This window comes from Wolffia australiana, chromosome 18 (assembly GCF_029677425.1).
Source record: "Wolffia australiana isolate 7733 chromosome 18, ASM2967742v1".
NCBI lineage: Eukaryota > Viridiplantae > Streptophyta > Magnoliopsida > Alismatales > Araceae > Wolffia > Wolffia australiana.
The window spans coordinates 8,065,253-8,077,551 of NC_135852.1; the positions used below are offsets into that span (position 1 = coordinate 8,065,253).

At 41.9% G+C, this 12,299-nt stretch overlaps 2 protein-coding genes across 2 annotated transcripts; both read left to right on the forward strand.

The window, feature by feature from the left end:
* The first annotated feature begins 1,234 nt into the window (after window positions 1-1,234).
* LOC144714987 (CBS domain-containing protein CBSX5-like) lies at window positions 1,235-3,678 on the forward strand. Its single transcript, XM_078589820.1, has 3 exons — window positions 1,235-1,655; window positions 2,360-2,876; window positions 3,220-3,678. Exons 1-3 carry the CDS (start codon window positions 1,339-1,341, stop codon window positions 3,502-3,504), a joined length of 1,119 nt encoding a protein of 372 aa, XP_078445946.1. The 5' UTR covers window positions 1,235-1,338; the 3' UTR covers window positions 3,505-3,678.
* A 3,846-nt stretch (window positions 3,679-7,524) lies between these two features.
* Window positions 7,525-9,625, forward strand: EB1C (end binding protein 1C). Its single transcript, XM_078589821.1, has 6 exons — window positions 7,525-7,665; window positions 7,769-7,924; window positions 8,279-8,385; window positions 8,565-8,775; window positions 9,016-9,129; window positions 9,208-9,625. Exons 1-6 carry the CDS (start codon window positions 7,558-7,560, stop codon window positions 9,466-9,468), a joined length of 957 nt encoding a protein of 318 aa, XP_078445947.1. The 5' UTR covers window positions 7,525-7,557; the 3' UTR covers window positions 9,469-9,625.
* The last annotated feature ends 2,674 nt before the right edge of the window (window positions 9,626-12,299 follow it).

The following is a 12,299-nucleotide window of genomic DNA, read 5'->3' on the forward strand; positions in this document are numbered from 1 at the left end:
TCTCATCATTGTAATCGTCATCGTTGTTGAGTTAGTGTTTGTTGCCATCTTTGTCATCATCATCGCTGTCATTTTAGTGATTCTTCTCATCGCTGTCATTGCCATCATTGTCCTGTTAGTGATTGTTGCGGTCATTATCATTATCGTTTTAGTGATTCTTCTCATTACTGCCATTGTCATCGTTGTCATTTTAGTGATTGTTCTCATCACTGTCATCATCATCATCATCATTTTAGTGATTATTGTTAATTGTCGTCTTTGTCATTTTACCGATTGTTGACATCATTGTCATCGTCATCATCGTTGTCGTCATCCTCTGCGTCCCTAGGCAAGTTCTGGGAAAGTTCTGGGATCATCGTCATCATCTACATCTTCTCGCAGTGTTTAGAGATTATGATGAAAGTCCCCATATTAATTCCCGACGTCACAGTGACAGTCATCATCATCATCATCATCATCCTTATCAGATTATCACAGGCATCATCGTCATCGTCCTTACCCCTTCGCACGGAGAGTCGGGAGATCCTGGTTAGCATTTCTAAAATTGTCTGAGAGACGAGAGACGAGGTTGAGGAATAGAACCAGCCCAGAAGATTCGTTGCAGTACGCCGACCCCACTATTTCTTCTAATTCTACTACACTCGAGAGACTTGCCGCACAAGATCAAGGCCGGAGCGCTGCTAAACAACGAATTCGGCCCCAGCACCGCACATGATCGGACCGGGATGACAATTGAGCCCAGTCAAATATTTCCATTTAAAAAAAAAAAAATCAGGAATCTATTTTTGTGGAGGGTTTTTGGAAGGTAGGATACGGAAATTAATTAGACGGCGATGTGATAAAAGCTGGTGAAACGTCAACCATAAAGCCCATGTAAAACGTCTCGGGCCCGGGCCCACATTCCAGATCGGCCCAGCTCGGCGCTGACCACCCGACGGCCCACAAACTGCCACGTCGAATAAATCCGAAGAATCTAGAAACCCCCAAAAGAGACCAGCCTAATAACATCAAATCGACGGCCCAAAAAACACGTGGATTATTAATTCGTAATCGATAATTCCACGTGTCAATCATGCAGGCCTCCACGTAGGCGGGCCCCACAATGATATTTTTCCCCCTTCCTAGTTGGCAGGAATCAACCGGCTATTACTGGGATATCGACCGGGTCTATCCGGATGACGGGCTATACCCAGTTGCCTGCGCCTATAAATACCCCTCCCCTCTTCAGATCTGAGGTGTTCTTCATCTTCTTCTGCAATTGTCAGTTCGTCGGAGTTCTGAGCTTGTTCTTCGTGTTCTTCGGGAGCTCGTTCGATCTTTGCTGGGGATTGTGAGTGTATGGCCATTAGCTTTCTGGCCTACGAGGTATCGGACCTCTGCATCGGGAAGCCGCCACTGGAGTCGCTGCCGGTGTCTTCGACCGTCGGCGAGGCGCTCGATTCGTTGAAGAGATGCGGCGGAAGGTACCTTAGCGTGTGGGCAAAGGGTGCGAAATCGAGAGCTTGCGTGGGGAAGGTTTGCATGGTTGACATCGTCTGCTATCTCTGCGACGAGGAGAATCTGAAGAATCCGTCCGCGGCTCTGAGTTCCCCCATTTCTGTTGTCTTTCCCAAGGATTCAGGCTGCCTGGTGAAGCATGTCGCACGGGATTCCAGGTGCGTGCTGGCGAGGTTTGGGTTTTGAATTGGTGTTTTTCGCCAAGTTTTTTAGGTTTATTTGATTTTTTGTTGTTTATTGGAAGTGGTTATTTGTTGACTGCCGAGGTTTTTGATTGACTTCGGTTTGATCTTTTGTCGTGTGTTATTTGGTATTTTATTGGAAGTGGCGAGTCGTTGACTTGCTCCTTTTTTGCTGTATAGATGCGGTTTTGTTTAATTTCTCACAATCCTTGGATTAATGCTCGTTTTAATTAAAGTTTACAGAAAAAAAATCGCCGAATCCGTTAGGTTGCTTGACTTTGCCTTCAATTTGAAGAGCCAATTGGTTGACTGCCGAGGTTTTTGACTGACTTCGGTCTTGATCTTTCCTCGGGCGTTTATTTTTTTATTTTATTGGAAGTGGAAATGCGTTGACTTTCGACGTCCTTGTATGGTTAGGTAGCATTCTGCTCAATTTATTATCACGATCGCTCCAAATCCTTTGTTGAATGATCGTTAATTTGGGGATTTTTTCATAGAAATGATCAATCCTTGGGTCTGATGTGAGATCTAAAAATAATTGTACCAAACTAGCTTGTTCTTGTCAATCCGTGTTTCTATGGAAGCAGAAATTCGTTGACTTACTCCAGAGTAATTGTACCAAATTATGTCTTGAATGATCATTGATTGCTAGTTCTGATGAGGCTTTGATTGATCTGCAGCATGTTGGAAGCTCTAGATTTGATTCTGGATGGGGCCCAGACGCTTATCGTCCCGATCCGATCCAACGGTGGAGACTTCTGCTGCCTTACTCCAGAGGACTTTGCGCGCTTCTTCCTCAATTCCATTGGGTTCTTCTACTCAGTCTCCACCCTCTCCGTCGACGCGCTCGGCATCATCCGTCGCGACGTCCCCGCCATTGGCTACCACGAGCCCGCCCTCTCGGCGCTGCCACTGATTAAACTAGCCCAATTGAGCCAGATTGCCGTGGCGATCGTCACCGACGACGGCAAGCTCGTCGGCGAGATCTCCCCCTCTGCCATCGTCGGCGGCGGCGAGACCGTGGCGGCTGCCATCGCCACGCTCTCCACTGGTGAACTGATGGCCTTCGTCGACTGTGGTGGTCCTTCGGAGAAGGCGGTGGCGGCCGTCAGGGCCCGGCTGCAAGCCAATGCCATGACTGGAATGCTGGATCTCATCGATGATGGTCTTTCTTCGGGTGACGAAATTTTTGTACAGGTACCACCTCTTAATTACCTTCTAAAGTCAATCTTTATGTTTATATTCATAATTAGTCCCCTTTTATTTTGTATCATAACTAATAACGCAATTTCATTCGATTTTAATGGCTTGTTCGAGTAGGTGTAGACTATTCTCTGTAATCGTCTTCATTTCTCTCAAAAATTTAAGTTGCTTCCTATTGATGTCATGAAATATCTGAGATCAAGTGCAAGTTTGAGCTATTTATGTTCTTTAATCTCAGCAAGATCTTTGCGTTATCTAAAATATCTAATATTTAAACTATTTATATGCTTTTAAAATTAGTTTATAATCTCATTAAGCATAATTTTATTTCTTTCAGGACTCTTCGTCATCGCAGTCATCATCCTCATCGTCCGATGAGGAATCGACGGCGAGGGCGCGGCGGAGAGAGAAGAAGAACAGTGGGTCAGGAAGGTGCGCGGCGAGGACGGGTGGTAGGTCAGAGGAGGCCGTGGTGGCTCAACCGGGTAGCTCGCTGATGGCGGTGTTGATCCAGGCTCTGGCCCATCGGGTCAACTACGTGTGGGTCGTCGGCGACGACTTTGACCTGGTGGGTGTCGTCACCCTCGCCGACGTCCTCAAAATCTTTCGGAACCTGTTGTAGTATCACTGTAAATTAAGGATTTTCTTTCAATTCCTCTCCACTATCTGAGACTTTTCACCAATTTTCCATTATTGTTTCTATTACCCTGTTGTAACCAATATATATCTCTGACACGGACGAAGAAATCGTTCCGTTCTATGATATTTTATTTACTACAAGTCCATTTTTCGGCGATTTTTCCTTGAACATCTGACTTTTATGACTCAGAACGTCTATCGTTTTCTGTTCCAGGGTCAGACCAGTTTCCGGGTTAGGGAACGCCACGTTTGGTACGTGACCCCTAGACATGGTCGTTATGTTCCGTTGGTTAAAAAAAAATTGCGCATTCTGTTCAGATTTCCGAACAGAACAATGTTGAAAACGAACAGAACTTAGCACAGCCGGCTGTGCGGTTCGCATTGTGCGAATTGTGCAAATTTTTTTTTAAGGATTTAAAAAAAAAAAATTACTCTCGTTCTCTTTCTCAGAGTCTCTGACTCCCAGTCTCGTTCTCGTCCTCAGAGTCCCAGTCTCCCTCATACTCTCGCTCTCTCCATCTCTCTTAAGTCTCGACGACAGCCCGTACACACCGTAATACCCTCTATCTCTCCCGTCTCTTCTATCCTCTCTATTCTCTGCTCTCACTCCATCACGGGGAGAATCCCCAAGCTTGAAATCATCGGACTTTCTCCTGGACGATTTGGCAGCTCTACTCCGAACTCGCATCTCTAGCGCCAGATTCGGACGAGGGTTAAAGTGGAGGCGGAAATAGGAGTCGGGATTCGGTACATTTTTTTTAAAGTATTTTTAGGTCTGTGTCTTTCTTTGATTCTCTTTTCTTTCTTTCTAATTCTCTGATGCTATCTTGTTAGCTTCTAACTATCTGATTCTCTCTTACTTTCTCTCTAATTTTCTCTCTATAACTCTCTTATTCTCTCATTCGCTCTCTGTAATTCTGTCTGTCTCTCTCTAATTCCCTGTTTATCTCTTTCTCTCCCTCATCATCTTAATTTCCCTCTCTATCTCTGATTCTCTTCCTATTTTTCTCTTTGCCTCGCTAATTATCTACTTCTCTGTTCGTTGCTCTCTAATTTTCTCCTTCCTTCTCTTTCTCTCATTCTCCGAATTTCTCTTTTTCTATCTCTGATTCTCTTTTTTCGATCTCTCCCTAATTCTCTGATTTTCTCTTGCTCTATGTCTAATTATCTCTTTCTCTCGCCCTCTCATTAATTCACTATCTCTAAACCTCTTTACTTATATTTTTCTCACTGGTTCTCTATCTTTCTAATTCTCTGATTTTCTCTATCTCTATCTCTGAATCTCTCTTTCTCTCTCTAAATCTCTGATTTGCTCTTCCTCTATCTCTAATTTGCTCTCTCTCTCTCTATTTCTTCAATCGTCTATCTCTAAGTCTCTATTTTCTCTCTCTCTCTAGTTCCCCAATTCTCTCCCTAATTCTCTTTATGTAATTCTCTATTTTGCTCACATTCTAATCTTTTCTTTCTATCCCTCGGTCATTCTCGCTTCCTCTCTCTCTTTATTTCTCTCTCCCTCACTCGTAATCTATCTCTCATTCTCTCATTCTCTCTCTCTAATTCTTTCTTTCTCTCCCTACCATTCTCTGGTATTCTCTCTATCTCTGATTCTCTCTTTCGCTCTCTCTCTAATTATCTGATTCTCTCTTTTCCCCCTTTCTCCTCTCTACTTTTCTCTCTTTCCCTAACTCTTTCTCTAGTTTTCTCTCGGTCCCTAATTCCATCTTTCTCTCTCCCTAATTATCTTTTTCTCCCTTCCTATCATTCTCTGATATTGTCTTTTTCTATCTCCTTCTAATTCTTTGATTCTCTCTCTCTCTCTCTCTCTCTCTCTCTCTCTCTCGTATTCTCCCTTACTCTCTATCTATCAACTTCTCACACTCTCACCGTCGCTCTCATTCACTCTGTCTTCCTCTCTCTCACTCACCCTCACCTCTCCCTCTTCTTCTCTCTTTCACTCACTCTCTCCCTCTCCCTCTCCCTCTCCTTCTCTCTTGCTCTCTGTCTCTGACAAAATTAGGAGCCCTAGCATTTGATTTCAAAAACGGCATCTTGAATTCATTACGCTTTGGATATACCCATCATACTTTCTTTCTTAGGTGTGAGAGCTAAAAAAATTTATATTATTATTGAACAAAAACCTAAATATATTATTATTGAAATCTAATCATTCCACCCTCTAACCAGATTCTAGAAAAAAATGGAAGTACACTCCGTTTCACGTAAGTCATTTTAATGAAATTAATTCTCAAAAATATATTAAATCAATTAATTCCTTTCCTTTAAAAGCGATTGAATTCAGTTATATCAGCCAACGAAATCAAATGAATTACCAAAATGAATTCAGTATAATCCCCTCTTCTGAATAAATTACCAAATGAATTTTAATCTAAGTGACAACAATAACATAAACCCCTCACATATCAGGTACCATTAAAATATAAATGCCATTATCACTAGATTCAATGATTGTTAGATTTGTACTGATAGATTTATACTGAATATGATGTTTTGTGACTTGTGAGTTGTGAATTAGTATAACGTCATAATAAATTAGAATATTTTTAGTATAATTTACTTTGGTAGATGCATAACAATTTTTTGCAATTTTGTGCAGTTTTATGCAATTTCTGAAAATTATGTTCGTTTTGTGCGAATTTGTTCGTTTTGTGCGAATTTGTTCGTTTGTGCAAATTTTGTTCGGTTATGCAAATTTGTTTGTTTTGTGCGAATTTGTTCGGTTGTGCAAATTTGTTCGGCTGTGTGAATTTGTTCGATTGTGCGAATTTGTTCGGCTGTGCGAATTGTGCGAATTGTTCAAACATCTGTTCTAATTTTCGCACATAAAAAGAACAACACACCAAACAGACCCTTGTGCAGTTCGTTTGTGCGAATTTTTTGTTCGTTTGAAACAAACAGAACAGAACGACCATGTCTAGTTATTGACCCCCCAGACGTGACTGAACGGATGATGAAGCGTCCCTTCATCGTCCCAGCATAATGCAAAAAAACAGTCACGTTCCTGTCACTGTCCCTCCATAGTATGTCCCGTCACGTCCCAGTTACCGTCACCGGTGACGTGAATAAAAGCCTACTTGAACGAAGGGGTATATCTCCAATTATTTATAGGCGGCATCAGTTTGCGCGGGCAAAAAAATAAGGACTTCTGTGCAAAATGCCAGGGAATCGAAATGGCCATGTCACGTGGCGAAATCTCAGCCATCGGAAAGATTAAAAATAATGATTTTATATGAATTGCTGTCTGCATTAAGTTTTCAAAAATTCCGTCACGGTCGTCATCCGTGAAGGCCGTTCCGTCACGTCACACATCTTGGGCTCCCCATCACCATCACGTCCCCCACAACTTCATCATCCGTCACTGTCACGGACCCCTAAAACAGTCATCGTAACCGTCATGTTTCCGTCACGATGACGCATGACGTGATGGATGACGCATGCCGATCCCTATTCCGGGTTTTGCAACGGGACAATTTCAGATGATCTAAATATTGATTTGTCCACTAATTGCTACTTTTCAACAATTTTCCATGATTATGTTATTAGCCAATGTGGCCAGTACAGTGCACGGACGCGGACAGGATGGTTTTTTTGTTCACCATACTTTGCCCCAGACAAAGTATGGGGCAATACTTTCATTCCTTGTTCCGAGAAAAAATACCGTCCCATTATTTTATGATTTTCAGGCACCAAATTTCCATTTTATGATTTTTCTCTCTAATTTTACAACTATGATTCAGAACGTCTATCATTTTCTGTTCCAGGGTATTGGACGGGACGGGACGGTTTATGATGGAACGTGGGACGGGGTGAAAACCGTCTCGAACCGTCCAACCGTCCCTGACCCGGACGATAGACCGGCCCGGCCAGTCCGGCCCGGCCCGTTTGGTTCGAAGTACGGACGGAGTTTGAATTTGCCAACGAGGGCAGAAGCCCGCCCAAATTCCTCTCCGTGGAGGTATAAATATGCTCGTCTTCTTGAAACTGTCTAGATCTTGCTGCTTGATTTTGGTCGAGAGGAATGGCGTCCAAAATTGGAATGATGGACGCGGCTTACTTCGTTGGAAGGGGTGAAATACTGGCGTGGATCAACACTACGCTTCAGCTCAATCTCTCCAAAGTCGAAGAGGTTCGTCAATTTCTCTTTCGATCCTCTTTTTTTCGTCGTATTTCTGGTTTTCTGGCTTTATTGAGGGCGTCCGGTGTCGATCTTGCTGTTTTCTTCGTTTTAGGCGGCGTCCGGCGCTGTTCATTGTCAGCTGATGGATTCTGTTCACCCGGGGATGGTTCCCATGCACAAGGTAAATTTTGACGCCAAGACAGAATACGAAATGATTCAGAACTACAAGGTGCTCCAGGACGTGTTCAACAAGTTGAAGATCTCCAAGGTTTTTCTCTGACTTTGCCTTATTTTGAAATCTTTGTCATTACGCAGTTCCTGCAATTTTTTTCATCTTTTGTACACATTTTATACGGAAGATCTTTCCATGAAATTATATTTGTACCATCGGTTGCCATAAATAAATGCTCTATTGCTCATTTCGACTGAGGACAATTACCTTGTAGATTGGAAAAGCAGAACAATTGAGTTCTAGATAAGTCTAATTTTCTTATTTCCCTATTTGTGAATAATCGATTTTCTATTTCTCATTTAATCAAAAGACATTTAACTAGTAGACTGAAAAACCAGAACAATTGAGTTCTAGATAAGTCTAATCTTCTTATTTCCCTCTTTTTAATAGCACATTGAAGTGAATAAGCTCGTGAAGGGAAGGCCGCTGGATAATCTAGAGTTTATGCAATGGATGAAGAGGTACTGCGACTCAGTCAGCTGTGGCGCAACGATGAAGTGAGTTTTCTTCCCTAAGGGATTTCCTATTCGGTTTGGGTCTTCGTATCTAGGGTTCTGTAATTGAATTTTCTGTCTTTTTGGGGTTGTCTCCTGTGGTGGGTATTAAATCAACCGAATGTATGAGTTAATTCGATATTAAGTTCGGTGATTAATCTGTACTACTCGTTTGGAATCAGTTATAATGCATTGGAGAGAAGAGATTCTAGCAAGGGAGGGAAGGAAGTGGGAAGGAAAACAGCTTCTTCGCAAACATCATCTAAGCCTTCGGCAGCGTTAAGATCATCCGGTTCCCATCCCACCCGGAAGAGCGATGCTCCTCCTTCGCAGTCATCTCACAAGATCCAAAAAACCGCGCCAAGCGGATATACAGAAGCGTATGAAGCTCAGGTGGGTCATAATTTACCTTCTGAGGTAATCAAATTTAGTAGAAAATACAATTTTGGCATCTTTTCATGATCGAATTTGAAGGATTCCATTTATTTCACATGCTTCAATTTGTTTTTAAGGTAGTTTTATTTCTTTAAAACTTCTATGAAATGAACAAAATAAACCATCATCGTAATTGAATCTAGATAGTTTTAATACCAGGGGACAAACTGGAAAATGAACTATTTTGCTGCATTTCAGATCACCGAGCTCAAGCTGTTCGTCGACAGTCTCGAGAAGGAACGAGATTTCTACTACGGGAAACTGCGGGACATTGAAATATTCTGCCAAAATCCCGGAATTGAAAACTCCCCCGTAAGAAATCTCCTCATCAATCATACCGGCTGAACCCCCGCCTAATTATATAAATTATTGTAATTTTAAAATTTTCAGACGGTTCGGGCAATTCAGAAGATACTCTACGCGGTAGATGACGAGGCTTCGGAGTTGTCTGAGGCAGATACCTCATCGTTGAGTCCCATCGTCGAGACTGCGGAAGAGAAGCCAAGAACAGAAACGCAGAAGAGGAAGAACATCTCGAGTTTAGAAGAGGACATGGATGTCGGTTCTAATCGGTCGCCGAGGCAAAGATTATCAGACATCTCCAACGTTCATCATCGGGTAAGCCACTCCATCGATTCTCAATTCGATTAAGATTCTCCCATATCTTTCTCTCTATGTTTTAATAACGATGTTTTCACGCGGAGGTCTTGGCTGCCGCAGAGCCTTTTGAAATTTTCGTCCAATTTCTTTGAGATTTCACTGTTATATCTTCCATTGTTGTATGGTATTGTAGTTTAGAGTTTAGCTGTTTTTTTTCTTCTCATAATTTTATTAGCACAGTTGATTGTTTTAAGAGCAAAGATGAGCAGTTTCAGAATAAGTACCATTAATTATTCCTTCTCTTATGTTATGGAATCATTATGAAAGTATCCTCTTGATTGAATGTATCTGTTAGTAGTAGAAATAGTAGAGTAGTCGTGCATGTTTATGGATCACTTTAATGGTATGTGTGAGAATAATAAGGATGTAATGTTATAATTATAAACGTATACATATTCATATTACAACTAAGAAAATATTTTATCATTAAGTGATAATTAATATCATGAAAAATGCCGCATATACACTCCTTAACTTTTACAATAATCCCAAGATTGACTTAGTAATGTCTCTGATTATTTCTGAATCCACTGAAATAATTATTTCTGCAATTGCATCCTCAAGCAAGAGGTAACTCTCACATGGAGATTGAATCTCTTAAAAAGTTAGCAATATGTTAAAGTGTGTTCTGAAAGAGGATACCGTGTACATTTTTATAGACTATGGTGACAGGAAACTTAAGGAATGCATAATGGGATGAAACATGAGAATAAATGAGATGATGTTTGATAGAAAAAGGATTAAATGGGTTCATATAAACCTAAGCATGTGAGACAATGGACCTGAAGGGTTAGTCGTGCATTCCCCCTCAAGCTGGAGCATATAAGTTGAACATATTCGGGTTGTCACACATGACAGCATAGAATGCTCCATTGAGGCTCTTTTTGTAAAAAATTATGCCAGCAGTGCAATACCAAGTAATGAACATAATGAGTAGAAACCATGATGTGCTTGGTTTGCTTGTGAAAATTAGGGTATAGATTGGTGTCGAGCGGTCAAATTCGGAGTTAGGACAATTGCTTGAATCTGGCATGTGACTGCCATAGTGCTTGGAGCAGAACACTAAGCAGCATTGATCTATTGCGGAAGTATTTCACAATAGCTTAAGATTGCATAGAAGGGGCTAGAACAGAGGGTGGGGATGCACCCCCGTCGAGGAATATGGTCATTGCATTATTATCATTAAAGGGTTATATTGCCATCATAGACATTACATGGGGAAGAAGAGGGTTGATACCAAAGTAATGAGACGAGGCGTTGCGCACTTTGGTAGGGGTGCTCCTGTGCCTTGAGGCCCATAGTCTTGCGTGAGCGTCTGCTGACCGCGCCCCTACTCGTGCGCGCCCGGGCCGGGCGTTGCTTGCTCGTGGGCTCGGCATTCACACACGCTGCCCCAGCCTTGGGCGATCACCCATGCCACTAGCACTCGTGCGGACACCTATCGCGGAGTTCGCACAGACGTTGCTGTGCACGGTGTCTCAAGTTGGGCGCCGCGCACCTAGTGCTACTCGCGGGGGTGCCGCGCGCTCAAGCCATCTCGACGCTCACTTTGCGCCAATGCCCTAGTCTCCTGGAGGCATGTCACCCGCCCCCTGCCCCACACACATGATGCGCACGATGCCCGCGCGCAGCTGCTCGGCTCCCCGCACAGCTCTACGTGCCACACCGCGGCATTGTTTCCTGACCTGCGCGTCCCATACACGCGTGTGGCGCTTGGCACCCACTCCTGCGCGCTCTAGCGCCTGCGTGAGCCACCCTGATCCACCGTTGAACGTCGACGGGCACACACACCATCCGTAATGTGTTACCACCACAAGGGTGATGGCCTGAAATCAGGGTTGGGTGTCACCACCCTTAGTGCGCTGCATTGTCGCACTAAATAGTACTCAGTTGTTAAATATCGTGAGGCAAAGAGAGAAAATGTGTTTTTAATACCCCATTATAAAAAAAAAGTTGTTTCTCTAACACAACAAAAGAGGAGCAAAAAGATGTAGGATTGATATATTTGTTCTGTACAAATAGGTGTGTATGACCAAAGATATATGAAAGTGATTTGAGATCTCTCGTAGGCTTGCAACTCAAACAAACAGTGTGTGAGAATTATCTCACACCTATTACATCTCTATACTGATGTATAGCTGTCACATCAAAGTGAAATCATCACATCAAAATAAAAACAAATGGATGGCAGTCACATGGAAAAAAATACAAACAGATTCAAAAGTTTAAATGTCAAAGGTAAGGGCTAAATGAGCGCATATTGTATTAGGCCATCATTTGAAAATTTCCTGCTGGCTACATCAAATATACATTATATTAATGTTTTATTCAGTATTTGATGACTTTATTATGTGATTTTTAATTAATCATGCACTTGGATGTATATATAAACTGATTACAACTACATATTTTAACACAGATCTGTGATAGTCCCTAGAATTTGATTAACCTAGTAAATGTCTCCCAGTGAACATTTAGATCTACATAACTAATACATTTTATGTATAAACTGATTATGATCAACGCATCAAATTAGTTCAGAACAGTTGTATCAATGACATTTTGGGGTGTATTTCCCAAGACAACTTTTTATAAACGCATCACGAAATAATAATTAACCAAGGCAATCATTGTTAAACCCTAATAAATATCTTAATCCACTTTAACATCATATTGATGATAGAAATCACAATGGAGTTGGATAAAATTTGTATTTAGTGCAACATCCTGTAATAAATGATTTTTTCAGATTTTTAAGGAATCTATATGTGAAATGCCTAGGATTATTTACATAAAAAATTCAGCATGCCATGCATTAATGG

Bases quoted from the DNA above. Each gene is read 5' to 3' on its own strand.
- LOC144714987 (XM_078589820.1), top strand. From the start codon at position 1,339: ATGGCCATTAGCTTTCTGGCCTACGAGGTATCGGACCTCTGCATCGGG. The intron at 1,656-2,359 runs GTGCGTGCTGGC...ATTGATCTGCAG, and splicing joins CATGTCGCACGGGATTCCAG to CATGTTGGAAGCTCTAGATT. The intron at 2,877-3,219 runs GTACCACCTCTT...TATTTCTTTCAG, and splicing joins GTGACGAAATTTTTGTACAG to GACTCTTCGTCATCGCAGTC.
- EB1C (XM_078589821.1), top strand. From the start codon at position 7,558: ATGGCGTCCAAAATTGGAATGATGGACGCGGCTTACTTCGTTGGAAGG. The intron at 7,666-7,768 runs GTTCGTCAATTT...TCTTCGTTTTAG, and splicing joins ATCTCTCCAAAGTCGAAGAG to GCGGCGTCCGGCGCTGTTCA. The intron at 9,130-9,207 runs GTAAGAAATCTC...TAAAATTTTCAG, and splicing joins CCGGAATTGAAAACTCCCCC to ACGGTTCGGGCAATTCAGAA.